The sequence below is a fragment of the Rhopalosiphum maidis genome, chromosome 4 (genome assembly GCF_003676215.2).
Source record: "Rhopalosiphum maidis isolate BTI-1 chromosome 4, ASM367621v3, whole genome shotgun sequence".
NCBI classification, from domain to species: Eukaryota; Metazoa; Arthropoda; class Insecta; order Hemiptera; family Aphididae; genus Rhopalosiphum; species Rhopalosiphum maidis.
The window spans coordinates 20892139-20908058 of NC_040880.1; the positions used below are offsets into that span (position 1 = coordinate 20892139).

Genomic DNA, 15920 nt, shown 5'->3' on the forward strand with positions numbered 1-15920 from the left:
ATTGGATCTTACGTGTAATATGATTCTGGATGACTAGCGTTGTCGTCGGCTATCGGAACCAATCGATTGACCGTGTTTCACGTTATTGCCTTACGATTCGTCCCTTGATTCTTTTGGTGCAAAGTCATTAATCAATCATTGATGGTTCATATAATCAGATACCAAAATATTATTTCAATAATATAATATATAAACATTTTTAAGTTCATATTTTGTGTTTTTCATGATTATTTTAATAAGTAGCTACTGAGAATTTTCAACCTTATTAATTAGGTAGGTATCTAATCAAAAATAGCAATATTAGATCTAATTTGCTAAAACCTAGCTCCTTCAAAAACCATATATGATCGAAATATTCTTTCACTTTCTTCTAGAAAACATGTTTTCACTTATTCAAATACTATAATAAATAAAAATCACATATCATAAAATCATAAATAATGGTAATAAGCATGATATTTATATAGGTATAACAGTATATAATATTGAATAACTTATCGACAATTAAAATATAATATTTATCATATTACGTTATCAATAAGTAAAACATTTTCGATAAAATCGTTGCCATCTCTACGTCATGCACTATATAGACATTTATAGTATAAACTATATATATAGTAACTAGTAACTAGGTATATACTGTTCACATTTAAACATTTTTAATTTTTAATAGGAAATTTATACACTCAAAATTTAACACCAAACTTATCATTTTTTTACTTTTACACATGCCGATGGCTTCTAACAACCAAATAACACTTCATTGCAAGAACTCTGTGGGCACTGTGGACCAAGCAATTCGCGAAAGGAAAATATTTACCGCAGTAGCTAAAATGCCGGCCGAGATTCAGATGACGTTAATCAAGAATGGTTGGATCGGCAAAATTAAGGACGACAACAATTTTCGAAACAGTGATGGTAAGTATATACCTATATAGGTACCTACATAGGCGCCGCCAGGAATTTTATCAGGGGGGTGCATTGTGCAAGTAGGTATACGCTAATTTCTAAATAATGCTTATATACGTAATAATAATAATAATAGTTAAATACGTAAAAATATTTTTTCAATTTGTATGACAATACAAAGTTATTTTAGTTTTTTTTTCAATGGCTACAATGTAACGCGGGCTAGTGGCTATGATTAGAAAACCCGTTAATAAAAATAGTAACCTTTATCCTACACGACAACTCGTATGCGATAAATGTGACCGATTTATGTATTGAATATACACGTGACAACTGACATTTCCTAATGTCCTATACATTGACAATATATGATAGGAAATCGTGGAAAAAAGTAAAAAAAAAATCACTTTCAAATTTTATAATTGAACGTATTTTAACATGACATACACTTCCATAGCACTCTGCTACATTTTAAGTCAATCAATAAAAATTAACAAATGCTTTAAGTCCCGAGTCCTGGTGATTACCGATTGTCCGGATTGTGTATAATGAGTGTACATAAAAAGAGACTAAAAGAGGATACCAAATTCACTGAAAATTCAATTAAAGAATTTGAAAAAAACCTGGGCGTTTACAATTATTATTTAAAAAATAAGTATTATAATACATAATATAAATAATATTATATATATTATATATAGACAATTATGTAAAATAAGTATAATAATAATTAATAGAAATAATGTAGGTAATTATGCAAAGTAAAATAGTTTCAATACCATTCGATTTTTTTAAATTAATTTAATTTTTTGTAAAGCCAGGGGGATGCAAGTGCACCCCCTTGAACCCACTCGCAGCGCCCATGGGTACCTCCTATATGCGTATTATAGGTCTAACTGTCTAAACACTGATTTGAATATCAGTGTAATCTATAAAATCTATTCAATTCTGCAGATATAAAGTAGGTACCGGTACGTATATAATAGATAATAGATATATTATTATATATACTCAAATTATACTAGCTGCGTGTATAGTTGTATGATATAAATATTTAATATGAATTATATATAATGTAGACAATATACATATAGTTAATAACAAAACTCTTTTATAAAGAATTTGAATAAATAGAAAATACGAAATTACATTATAGGTAACTATAGTTACTTGTAATAAAAAAGGTGGGTAATTGCGTGGGTACCGGGCGTATCAGTTCGGCTGTAAAATAGGTTTTGACTTTTTGAATTGATCACTGCAATGATTCATCACATGGAAGTCTTAAATTTGGATTCAATGACATGTCATCGTTGTATATTTCGTATATTATGAAGAATGATTCTGAGTATGAAGAGACCGTCTGTCAGATTATAAATTTGCACACTGCACTGCTGTCTGCACTATAAGTATATTCAATCATATACTTGCACTTGTTACATAATACACAGTACAATACTATATGTCTATATACTTACCATACCATCATCAGTATATACCACACCTAAGTTACTGTTGTCATATATGGCTATTTATATTATATTTATTATTTTTAATTTAATATTCAACCTTTAAAAATGGTCCAGCCTACCTTTCCCATCCATTATAAGACACTTACCCATCACCTTATTTCTGTGAATCACATGATTCATATATAATCAACTTACCCTAAGTTAAGAACATAAAACGAAAGAATTGCACTGGAAATTAAGTAAGGAATAGAACAAGACACCAAGCCGAAAAAGAGAAGAATTTTTTTAAAATTGTTTTATATTTATTATTATATTATTATAATATTTATTATTATGGAGTGTTTCCTTATATGTTTGCGATAAATTAGTGTTGTAAATGAAACAAAATAAGATCCTTTAAGGCTTTTGAAATGTGCCCCATAGCCGAGTTAGATACGAATGAAAAAAATAAACTGGACAGAAATAATATATATAGGTAACGAATATATTGAGCAAAATTAAAGAAATCAAATCCTTATAAATATAACAATAACACATGTCATACTTATAAGCATAATTAAATATTATAGATTAGTACATTAGTCACTACATGATGCAGAAATACTGCATCTATTATTTATGTATACATTTTAAGTCCATCTGGTGTCCGTAAATAGGTATAATGACACTGTATTATTATGTAAGATTTGATATTTTCATTTATACATATAGAAGTCTGTTATGATGTGTTAAGGTCCCACCGTAATATTATCGCTACACAATAACGTCGAGCGCGTCAAGACGATCGTCAAGCGTTACGAATCCGGCCTAGTGTGGACAGACGCGCTCAGCAGCGGCAGTCAACTGGATGACGTTACACCCGGACGTCGTGATTAACCGATTCCCGAGGGACGCAAACGCCGCGTTAAAGCTATGCGGTCACACTCTGGCCGGAAAATCTGAATTCGATTTCCACTATCCTAGGGCATACCGGGCATGCGCCGACGAGTTGCACGCGGACCGTAGCTTTGTATCGGATTATTCATTAACCGCTTGCGTGTCATTACTACGTGCATTCGTGGACGGCGATCATCAAGCCATGTGCGCCAAAAGTGGTCAAGTAAGTAGACTCGCATAGTTGTTTATTTCTGCGTTTATCAACCATTATTGGTGAATAAACATTGTAGCGTGATTACAAAATAAGCTGATATGTCTGCTGCAGTTTATCAATTTTTAAAAAAGTTTGAAGTGACGGAAAAATACAATATGATACTCTCTCATTTATGACATAATCTATATGCAACGATCAAAATTAATAATTTACGTAATCATAGCAAAAATGTATGTCATAAAATTAAGTATTTATATTTACTACACTTTTATTTTTTTTGTATAATATTTTTACTAGTTATTAGCTGTGTTTTATTTTTACTTTAACTTGACCCAGTTGCGTAGCCAGTAGGGCTAAGAGAACAGTAGTCCCTCCCCGAAGTATCAAGAAAATTTAAAAATTATTTTAACTTTTGATGGTTTATATTGCTACAAAAATCTTAAATTGTATTTTACAAAATTTAATCAGCCCTCCCGGAAAAAAAAATCCTGGCTTCACCACTGACTTGACCATTAGAGTTTGTAGTTACTAGTTGAGATGGAAGTACTGACAGAACTGAATTTTATATGTGGTATGACGAAATCGGTAGACAAAAAAAAAAAAATATCAAAAATATCTATGGCCTATTAGCGATTTTGCCAATACCGAAAAATAATAAATTTTCCCAGTAATGTATAACCATTGATTATATAAATATTTATAATCAATGGTAGAACTTATGTCATAACTTACTTCGACACTTGTAGAGGACAAAACAGAAAATGTGACTATGGGCAATATGGTTGCTATGTTAAATCTAATAACTGCAAATAATACGCTAAATTTTTTTATTGCCAGGCCACATCACTCATCATTTATTATTATTTTTTATTAAATGCCAAAACGGCAATTTTAAATAGTAATATATAATATGCAAATATGGCAATAAAGTGTAAATGTGATTATATGTAGATACAATAAGCTAGAACAGCCTAGAACACATAAATTATTAGATACAAAAATAATTTAGATAGCATAATAATTCAAAGTATATGTATACTCTGTCCAGACTAAGAGCGCACCGGGCGGCGGACGAAAACCGGTCGAAACTCGCGCATGCATTCTCTCCACAGGCAGCGTTGCCGCTGCCAAGGCAGTGCGCTCTTAGTCTGGATTGAGTATAATATAGTTAAGTAGTAGGTATTTAAGTAGTAGTAGAAATTAGAGTAGTAGCAAGACCATTTAGAATGAATATAAAGAGTCTAAGTTTGCTTTATCGTGACGAGAAGCAAGTGCAGTGGATACTTAGAACTTGTTTTATGTTGGAGTAATCACGTGGTTCGTGGTAAATTAATGATTTATAGAATATGAAATTTTTTTATTTTTTGACTGCCAAAATTTAAAGTAAGTTTTAGATATTCCAATAATAATATCAAGACATTCCCTGTGTGCATAACGGTAATTTTGACATCTCAAAGATTGTATTTTTAAGCATCAAATGTGACGTCACATAATTACTATACTATGTGAATTCCAATAGATGTTACAAAAAAAGTAATATAAACATTTGTAATAACAAATAGAACTGACTGCTATGGCTTATGTGTGTTCTTGTATGCGGAGTCGTATCGATTCATCAACTTACAACAATGAGATATCCATATCCTAAAAATACCTTGATATCTTGTCGTTGTGAGATAATCATTGTCATAATCTAAAAGCATTTAAAAATTGTAATTCGTTTTAAAATTATAAGATGCTCATAACACTTACGGGTCAGTCGTCAGTAGGAGAGGGCCGTATATCAAAAAAAAAAAAAAAAATAATTCTCTCTAAAAAAAATTCCTTCATAGTGTCCGGGATAATTTTCTTAATTTTAAATTTGATAAAACGTCATTTCACTATAATATTAAAAATAACAAGAGTAAAATGGATTCTTCTAAATTAAAATGTGCAATTGTATGTGTTGGTAAGATGCCAAGACGCAGATTTTATAATTTAAATAATTTTCCTTTGATTTTAATTCACACTTTTTATTTACTAACAACATAATTTATAAATATAAAATAGCAGATATTTTTTATTTTATTATAATTAAAAATATGTTAACTTACGTTTAAATAATTAAATATTAATATACTTAGCTATTATAATAGTGGATACCTTTTTGTTTTCATTTTTGAAAATAAATCTACTACATAAAAAAAAAAAAATGTATAGAATAGATAAAATTTGTTCAATTATACAGTCAAGCTATATATGATTATTTACAATTACTAACCAGTAACCACCTTGCCAGAAAATTATAGATGGTCCAAATTTACTTTAAAAGAACTTAAGAATTAAACGAAACGAATGTATACTCCCCTCCAAATGATGCCTCTGATTTAATTGTTGTTGTTTTGCACATGATCTTATACTCACAATATAGTGTCACTTAAAATATAAACATTGCTTGCAGATTATTAATTTTTATATATTGGCAGTATTTTCAGTTAAAGCAGTCTTATACATATTTGTTTATTTTGTTATTATAATAGTATATTCAAAAATATATATGTATATTCAAACTGATGTCCAATATCGCTCCGCTCGGAATTTATATAATATTGAATTATTCGAATTCATCATTTTTGTACCTATAAAAATTGTGTTTTATGCTGCATACTGAAAAGATTATAGCTTACAGACGTTATGTACTATGTACATTATTGTTTGAGATGTAATTGTATATTATATTATGTATTTTTTATATCAATTTTTACCTCTATTTGAAACATTTTGACAATATATTTTCTATCTCATGTATTATATCTCCCCCTGTAGGCTCCTCTTTCGGCACTCCATTTTGCCGCGACTAAATGTCACAAATACTTAATGGGCGATGGATCGCTAGGGGCGTCAGAATTTTCGGGCAAGGGAGCTGACTGGGAAACGTTTTTCGAACATTACTACATGATCGTGCACGACAAAAAAAAGTTCACTGTGCCGGGGACGGGTGACGACGTTGACGCGGCGCTGCGTTACCTGGCAGCGTCTAGTAGACTGATCGTGAATCAGATGACAGCGGCGAGGCCGCAGACGGCGATGGACGGCTACAAGAACATTTGGATAGTCAAGGACACGGCGGGCCATCGTCGCCGGCCCGTGATGTTGAACAAGATCGGTGACGTGCTGAACCGGTGCGCGCGACCAGGTGACGCCGCAAACCGCATCGTGCAGAAGTACATCGAGACGCCTCTTCTGCGTAACAACGTCAAGTCGGACGTATACACGTGGATCGTGCTATCGACGCTTGGCGGCCGGCAGACAACTTGGCTGCACCGGACGTGCGTTATACAACCATACGCACACAGGTTTTCGTTGTACCAGGATTCCTCCAGGTCCGGGCACTTTGACCGGTTCAAGACGGGAGGGCTGCATGGTATGCTGCGGTCGACGGCGCTGATTTTCGGCCTCAAGCAGCTCGGAGCGAAGATGCGGCGTGGCGCTAAGGCGAACAAGCTGCTGCAACAGCAACGGCGGGTGAACGAAGACGACCGTACTGACGGCGACAACGTCTACACGGCGGTCAAGCGGTCCACGGTGTCGGCGGTGACCGCGGCCGTGGCGTCCGGTTCCATTAATCTGCGGCCCAATTGCTTGGAGCTGTTTCGTGGAACGTTCGTGTTGGGCGACGATTTGCGGCCGTGGCTAATCGACATAGTGGCTGACGACCCATGTCTGGCCGCTGACTGCGAGGAACGTGACCGGCTGGCGGCGCCCGCGGCCACTCGCGTGATACGGAGTGTAGTGCAAGGCGTGGCCAAGATGCTTGTCGATAGCGGCCGCCGAGGCCGAGCCACCAGGTTTGGCATGTTTGACATGGTGCACGAGTGCCCATTGCCGGTCGGCGCCGGATCATACGTTCCGCGACTGTTCGTCGCGCCCAAGTCGTCAGTTAGTAAAAGACAAGGAGCCGCCTAAAAGTACTCACCGGTCGCGCTTGTCCGCACGTACAGCGTCGCGCACCGACCACCCGAACGCCTATCTCCAACAGTATTGGTGGAATGACGATAACATCCACACGTACGTTGAGATGATTAGCGCCGAAGACGTGCAGGATAAACCGCTGCAACAAGCGCCCCGTTGGTCGGTCGGCCTGCTGACGACGATGGCGGACAATGCGGATCTGTTAGCCGGATCTGCTAAAAACCGCGATCTTTGCAATCCCAACGAAAATCGTAGGTATTTAAAGTTTTTAGATAAATACAAGACGAAAATCACGTCCGCGTTAAGAGTATACAAAACAATCATACGCCGAAACTGCAATAATAAGAAACGTTATACGTAATGTGATGAATTTCGATTATACATTGTACCTATGCTGTATATGGCGGTAAATATAAACTTTTTTTTTTAAAAAAAATGTATATAAAACTTCTCATAATGTCCTGTCCTTATTGAAGGATAGTAAATCGGTAATGTAACTTTAACTTTGTCCGCGGGCAAAGATGGTGATTGGCATTATGAGAGGTTTTATACACATTTTTTTTTTAAAAAAAGTTTATGTTTACCGCCATATACAGCATAGATACAATGTATAATATCGAAATTCATCACATTATGTATGACGTTTCTTATTATTGCAGTCTCGGCGTATGATTGATTTGTAAACTCTGCGCGGACGTGGTTTTCGTCTTGTATTTATCCAAAAACTTTAAATACCTACGATTTTCGTTGGGATCGCAAAGATCACGGTTTTTAGCTGACCCGGCAAACAGATCCGCATTGTCCGCGCAGAGTTTACAAATCAATCATACGCCGAGTACTGCAATATTAAGAAACGTTATACACTCAACCAAAAACCACAATCATAGATTAAATTGACAAGATTATTGTTAATATAGAGCCGACAAGATGATATTGTTAAATTTATAGTATCTTATGGTAAAGACTTATTTACCAATTTAATTATCATGACAAATATATATATTATCAATTCAACAATATCCGTTGATCAATTTAATAATAAATATTATCACTGTGTAAAATGATAATATTGTAAAATTGACAAATAAGCATTGTTAGTTCTAGAATATGTACAGTAAAATGAACAAGATTTGTATTATTAAATTAGGTAAGGAATACATTTTTTTTTCAATTTGAAATTGAAAATAAAAATAACTTCATTATATGCTAATCAAATAAGAATAACTTTATTTAGCAACTAAAATAGTATATACAAATTAAAAACAACTTGTATTACTGTATTGTAAACAAATAAAAATAACATATTATATGGTAGCCCTATACCTAAACATAAACAAAATATATTTAAAAATTGATATTTTAAATATTTTTTAAATCTGAAAGAATTTGCCCCAATGTGTGACAAGCCTTATCATATTTAGTGTTAATTTCATAAAAATATTTTTGTATAAACAGCCATATAGTATATGATTCAACAGGATATTCTAAGTTAAAATATGAAATATCTTAAAATATATATCTATTGCAGAAATAAAAGAAAACACTTTGTACTTGATGCAATCAAAAAATATAGTAATTTCTTTGGGTTTAAAAGTTGTTCCGCAAACAATTATAAATGGTTGAATGGGAACATTTTCATTTCGGCGACTTATAGTATAATTTTCCATTTCAAGAACTGAGTTTTTGAAAACCGTGAAACTATTTTGGCTATCTTTGATGGAGTACTTAATTATACTTTTTTTCCCAGTATGATCCTTGGTCATTTTCAGTAGGAACCAACAATCCATGTAATAAATAAAATAATACTGTATGTTTTCCATCTATAAAATAAATAATTAAATTAATAATTTAAGTACCTAGCTACATTAAAAAAAAAAATATTACTTTCACTAATATTTGATACATTTTCTCCATCATATTCTAACATTTTTTTACTTTCAGTATCTTTTATTTGATCTTTTAATAATTTAAATAAAACATCAAACTTTTCTTCTATTCCATACTTGATATCAGAACAATTACAGTAAAGAGTCTTGAAGTCAACATCAATCTATTAAAATAAATTTATTTCATTGTTTTGATTATTTAATTTAAAAAAAAACTAACTTTATATATATCCATATTACCTTAACTTCTGATGGAAATATTGCAACAATATAAGTAGCAATATTAGAAGCAAGATGAACAGACATAAGAATTTTTTTTGTAATTATATAGCTAATTATCAGATCTACTAGTAAAGTCTTGATGTTATTGTTGAATTTATTATGCATTTTGTAATAATCAGTGATCATTTTCTCTGTACTGGATGACTTCAAAACTTCATCTAGATCAATTGTATTTGATGTAGGTTCCTGTATGGTTTTTTTTTAATTCAGAGTTAACATTTGAGCTATAAGTCTTTTGGTCTGTTATAGCGATTGTTTTTTGCCATTTTTGTAGCTCATGGGTAAACAAAACTTTAATGCCAATAGGAAATTTGATCATCAATTCATTAATATACTCATTTTGAAAAACAGATAGTTTTAATATCTATGAGTTCAGCTGAAAAAAATGTATTTTGTAATAATAAGAAAATAATGTTTAAAAATAAATTATCAAAGGAGGTACTAGGTACTAGATTTTCTATAGGTATTTGTTTTTATATATAAATATTACCAATTAATGTGTTATATACACATTCCAACTTCCAACTTGTTAGTAAATTTAATAATGGCTGCAAATCCTCAACAGGAAATATGTAGTCCTGGTATAGTTCAATGTTATTTATATTTGATTCCTATAGATGGTATATACAATAAAATTATGTTTGATTTATTCATTTATGACATGCATTAGAATTGAGAAAAAAATTAATTAAGCTTTCCAAGTTATCAGTAGAATTAATTAGCTCAAATGTTGATAATTCTTGAATGTTTATTGAGGCCAAATTGTTGGTGCTTTCTGCCATTGCAAGAACAGAATATAATATACTGCTAAACAGGGTACTACATTAAAATAATATACATGTTTACAATTATTTCTTTTGATATTAAATATATTATAATAAAATAAAAATTTATGATACTGAAAATGATTATTATATTAAAAAAATTCTTTTAAACGTATCATATGTTTTCCAGATGCAATTTTTGTAATATTAATTGGTGGACCACTAAACTCATCTATTCCATGAATAGTACAATTATTAATTATAGTATTTTTATCAACTTCAAATGCTTCAAATTGTACAAGGAATTTTAAAACTTGAATTTGTTTAGAAAATATGAAAATTTTATCTGTAGAGTTATTCACAACAATTATTTCTGCAATCTCATACAAACACATTTCATCAAGAAACTTAGTCAAGTAGTATCCTCTTTAATATAATGTTCCTAGATAGTTAACTTGATAATAGCACATATAAGTTGTTAATGGTTGTTGAATAATTTTAGAAATATTTTCAAAATGAAGAACATATACTGTACTTGAGATTAACAACAATATTTTCAATATTTGACTGTAAAAGAAAATTTGCAAACTTAAACTGAAATTTTTTTGCCAGTATAAGGGTTATATTTTTCAAGAACAAGTTGAACGACCATACATTTTTAATTCTTTATGCTTTTCTTCAAACCTAAAGCACCAATAATTTTTAGGAGGACCTGAATATTGTATAACTGTGGGGTAATGAGTTAAAATGTGATGCTTAGGCTTTAAATTATCATTAAAAAGTGCAACATACATACGGTTATGTTGTGAAATTAGCTGTTTTAGATATAATATTTTTCTTTTATTAAACTTTGAGGATTGAAGTACATCAACTATTTTCAAAAGGGTCAAAATAAAATTGGAGGGGAAATATTTTCTACATTAATAGGTCCATAATTAAAATTACTTTTTCTATTATTTAATGTGTTTAAAGAAAAAATCTAAGCAGTATTAATGTAATATTTTATTATATGGCACATATCATAATGACATACCCCTTCATAAAGATCATGCATAACATCAATACAAAAGTTTTGTGTTATATGGAAACTATCAATTGTATTCACTATGGAATCTTTGTTTATACCTGTTTCAATAAAAGACATTTTAGCAACATCATCTGAATAATTTTGAAATGTACGCATGGATGCTGGGTCTTCTTCATACAATTCATTAGTTATAGTTTTATGAATTTTACAAAATCTACAATAATAATTGGCTGAAAATGACCTACTAAATTCTAATAAGTCATTTAAACCTTTAAATTATCCCCTAAAACCAGACCAAGTATGAAGTATTCATGGTAATCACCATGTTGAGTAAAAATGGTTATTCCCTCTCTTTCTATTTCATTTAGTACATTAATGAAACTTTTAAAACATGGATCATTTCCAAATTGTTTTATATCAGTTGATTTAATAAGGGCCGCCAAAAATATATTAGAAAGTTTAGAATTATTAATCGAAAAAGGAAAATTGTAATATATAGCAGCTATTTATTGCGATCCCAATGGATTGTTGATTTCGAAATCATCCGTATATATAAAATATGGAAATACTAATTTGTCTTCATATTGTTGGATATTTTCCTTCAAAAGTTTTCCTTGCACAAAATTTGAAATACAATCATCATTGCTATAAGTATATTCTAGAAATTTATCATAAAATATTTTGAAATTATTTTCTTTTTCAAAAAATTGCTTAAATTGTTTTTTTATTGGTAGTAGAGTTCCTTTGATAATTTTTTCATCATAATTAATATTCCCTGCATGGTCAACAGGAACAATAGCATTATTAATATTAATTTGATACATATTTGACATTAGGTTTCTTTGTTTAAGCCAATTACATAAACAGTATTCTGTTGAACAATATAAAAAAGGATCAAGTAAAATCGTTTCAAATTTATGAAATTTGGATAGTAAAATGGGATCATTTATTTCATTTTCTACATGTCTTAAAATTGATGCCATAGGCTTTAAAATAAAGTCTTTAATTCCAGCTTGAATAAACACTACATCACTATTATTAAAATTATTATTATTATATAAACTTAAAACAAACTTGACAGTAGATTGATACAAGAGGTTAACTTCATTGTCAAAATTAAATATTGTGACCGGATCATGCATAACATTTCTTGTTCACAGTCATTAATATTATCTAAGTTGTGTGTAAGTTCTGAATAATGTACATTTTGTTGCATATTAGGAGAAACATGAACACAAGTGTTTTTTTATTACATGTCTCATAAAAGAAGACAAATCATTAAATGACTGTGAACAAGATTCCTCACAGCAAGTGTAGGTGCTATTAGGTTTTAATATATGTATTATATTATAATGTACCACCAAAGCATCTAAATCCTGAACCTCCGTTTTACAAATATAACAAATCATCTTTAAATAATAAATATGTTACTTAGTACTTTTCGATTATTATACATTGTACCTATACTGTATATGGCGGTAAATATAAACTTTTTTTTTAAAAAAAATGTGTATAAAACCTCTCATAATGCCCTGTCCTTATTGAAGAATAGCAAATCGGTACTGTAGCTTTAACTGTGTCCGCGGGCAAGGAAGGTGATTGGAAAATGTTATTCGAACACAAGATCATACACGACCGGTAGAAGTTCCCCGCCGTGCAAGTGGTGGGCAACGACACTACGTATAATTGTAGCACTGTGACGTTATATGTTATATTTTTAAATTTCGTAATATTTTTTAGGTTACTTGTTATTAACCAATTAACCTATAAAATATCACGAAATTTAAAAATATAACATATAACGTCAGAGTTCTTATTTAATTTACAATAATAACAGTTAATAATATTATGCTGTGGTAATTGTTATACCTATAATAATAGTAATATAATATTTATAAATGTATATCTATTATTAGTTATTTCATTATTAAATTATTTGCGTAATATAACGGCCGTCTACACAATTTATTACGATTATCCCGAGTGACGCAAGTGGCTAAGTTAACGAGTAGTTCACGTGTATATCGTCGTTGCACACATTCGGGTAGTTAAACTAGGATTTCCAGGCTTCGATTTACATAAATTCTGCTAATAGTGTGAAATACTACAAACTAAGTGACTACCTTCTGTACGCCGACTTAAGCATAGACGCCCACGCGGTCTTCTACTTTAATTTTATCATTTTATTTGTAAAAATGAAAACTTAAATGTATATTGTATTTTTAATAATAATGTTACACTGTTACAGTTAAATACTGTAACTTATATATTGTTATCCATTTACCAAATGTTAAAAAAATAAAAATATAAAATTTCTGTTAACAATAAGTTTAGATGATGATGACTAGCTGTCAGGGAAACTTTAATACAAAATAAAGCAACACAAATTGTGCCTGCAACATAATAAAACAATTTTTTCCTAGTTACTCAAAATTATTTTGGTGGGAGGGGGGTTAAACCCCAGCCCCTCCTATATAGTGCCAGAGTATATATATAAATATATAATATATACACAAATGCAGTCCAATTCTAATGTTTAGATACATAATATAATATGAAATTAATTATGTATGATTCAATTAATGTGTGCCTATAATGTTATCACTGTCATCACTTAAACAACTTTGGTAATTTGAAAAAAAATATAAACTTGTGGAATTTTGAGATTTTTTTTATTCAAGACCGATTAGTGATTATTAGTATTGTGAACCCGCAAGAGCTAGAAAATTGGATTTCAAACATTCTAAAATCTAAATCCATGGTACCAATAATTGATTATTATTTATTATCATTCTTCCTTTTTTATTTTGATCATTTGTTAATATAAAATGTAACAGTAAATTCCTCGGATAATGATAAGCACTACAAGTTTTGCATTTACGTAAATAATCTTAAAAAAGTGACTGATGATATACGTATACCACTCTATTGTAACTACATTACGTTTTACTACGTAGTGTCGAGGAGGCACTGCTAACTATTAATGGGTATGTTAAATTTGAACTCATATATAATACATACATTTCATATTGTATATAAAAATACGGTCGTTAGAATATGTGTTATATAAGTGTAGGTATTTCACAAAACCTATATTTTCGATATCGCTAATATTGTTATTATAGTAATTTATTTTATTGTTAGTGTTAAATAGTAGTATAGGTAGATTGATATAATTTATGCCGAAAATATTGCATTTATTATTACTATATATGATAGTATAATATTTGTATCATAATAGATTCTGAATGGAGCGATTGATTTTACTATAATAGGTGTAACAGATAGATGACCAAAAAAAAAAAATTATTCTACTTAAACGTATGACAAAAATTGTTAATATTATATGATGAGTAAATAATTTAAAAAATATACTCATGTCAGCAAATTCTCAAAAATCATATTTTTAAAAAAGTTATTATACGCTCCAAAAAATATTGATATTTTAAAAAAATTCTAAAAAATTAACTAATTGACTTAGATAAATCAAAATTGTTCTTCTAATTGGATTCACAAATTGACTATTTTAAATTTGTCCAAAAATATTTAAATTTAATTTAAATTTTTTTATTTTCAGTAGGTACAAAAATAAGCATAAACAACAAACAAGTTATTCCAAAAGTCAGTATTTTATCTGTTACAACCTACACCCTGTACTTATACAGATACGATAAGTGTTCAATAAAATGCTTCGTCGATATTCAACGTTGTGAGTAGCAGGATAAATAATTGAATTTAGTTTTTACCTTAGAGGCCAAAATTAAAAATTCCTATTCTAAGAAAAAACGGGAATTTTTATGCAAATTTTCTACCAAAGAAAAAATATTGAAAAATAATAGTTACATTAGTTTTTCTAGCTTTTAAAGTAAGAATTTTGAAAAAAAATCACTAAAATTACGAAAATAAATAAATTATTTTGTAGTTATAAAGTCATGAAAAAAACTGTTTTTATTTTTAAGATTTGAAAATTTAATGCGAGGTTTTTTATAAGTTTTGCAACTTATATATAAAAAAAAAGTTTGCCGGAGTCAAATTAATTTTTACGTGCGTTTGAAGTTTAAATTTTTCGACGTAATACATATTCTCCCTAGTACCTGTATAATATATATTGTATATAGGTATACCGTTGGAGATCCCTCGAAAAGTCGAAAGACACGATACTTGCAATATATAAATATAACTATACAACTATGTTAGTGTTACTGTTTAATTGTATGGCTCTAGTGCAGTAGGCCAGCAGCCATCGAGTACGTAGTAGGTACTTACCCACACTAAACCTATTATCATTTATAGCCATATAGGTATAGGTTACTATAGTAACATAGGTATGATTATACCTACGACGTTAGTACGTTACTATATTATCCAATAAAAAAAAAAAAATCGACTGCCATGACGTATCAGCAGCAGCTCTCACCGGCCGTCGGTCCGTGCGACGTGGCTGCACTGGGCGCATGCATATCCCGTCTGTCACGGCGAATAAAAACTTATCTCGAAAAGTCGAAACATTTACCAATGCACCAACTTCCATGTACGTGA

The 15920-nt window shown here is 30.6% G+C and overlaps 1 protein-coding gene and 1 pseudogene across 1 annotated transcript; one reads left to right on the forward strand and one right to left on the reverse strand.

Annotated features, from left to right (window-relative positions):
- Window positions 1–731: 731 nt before the first annotated feature.
- On the forward strand, window positions 732–7783 carry LOC113548449 (protein monoglycylase TTLL8-like). Its single transcript, XM_026949333.1, is given in 5 exon segments — window positions 732–921; window positions 3115–3218; window positions 3220–3480; window positions 6277–7385; window positions 7420–7783. Coding segments are annotated over 5 exon segments (2028 nt in total).
- Window positions 7784–8781: 998 nt separating this feature from the next.
- On the reverse strand, window positions 8782–15912 carry LOC113548457 (annotated as a pseudogene).
- Window positions 15913–15920: the final 8 nt, after the last annotated feature.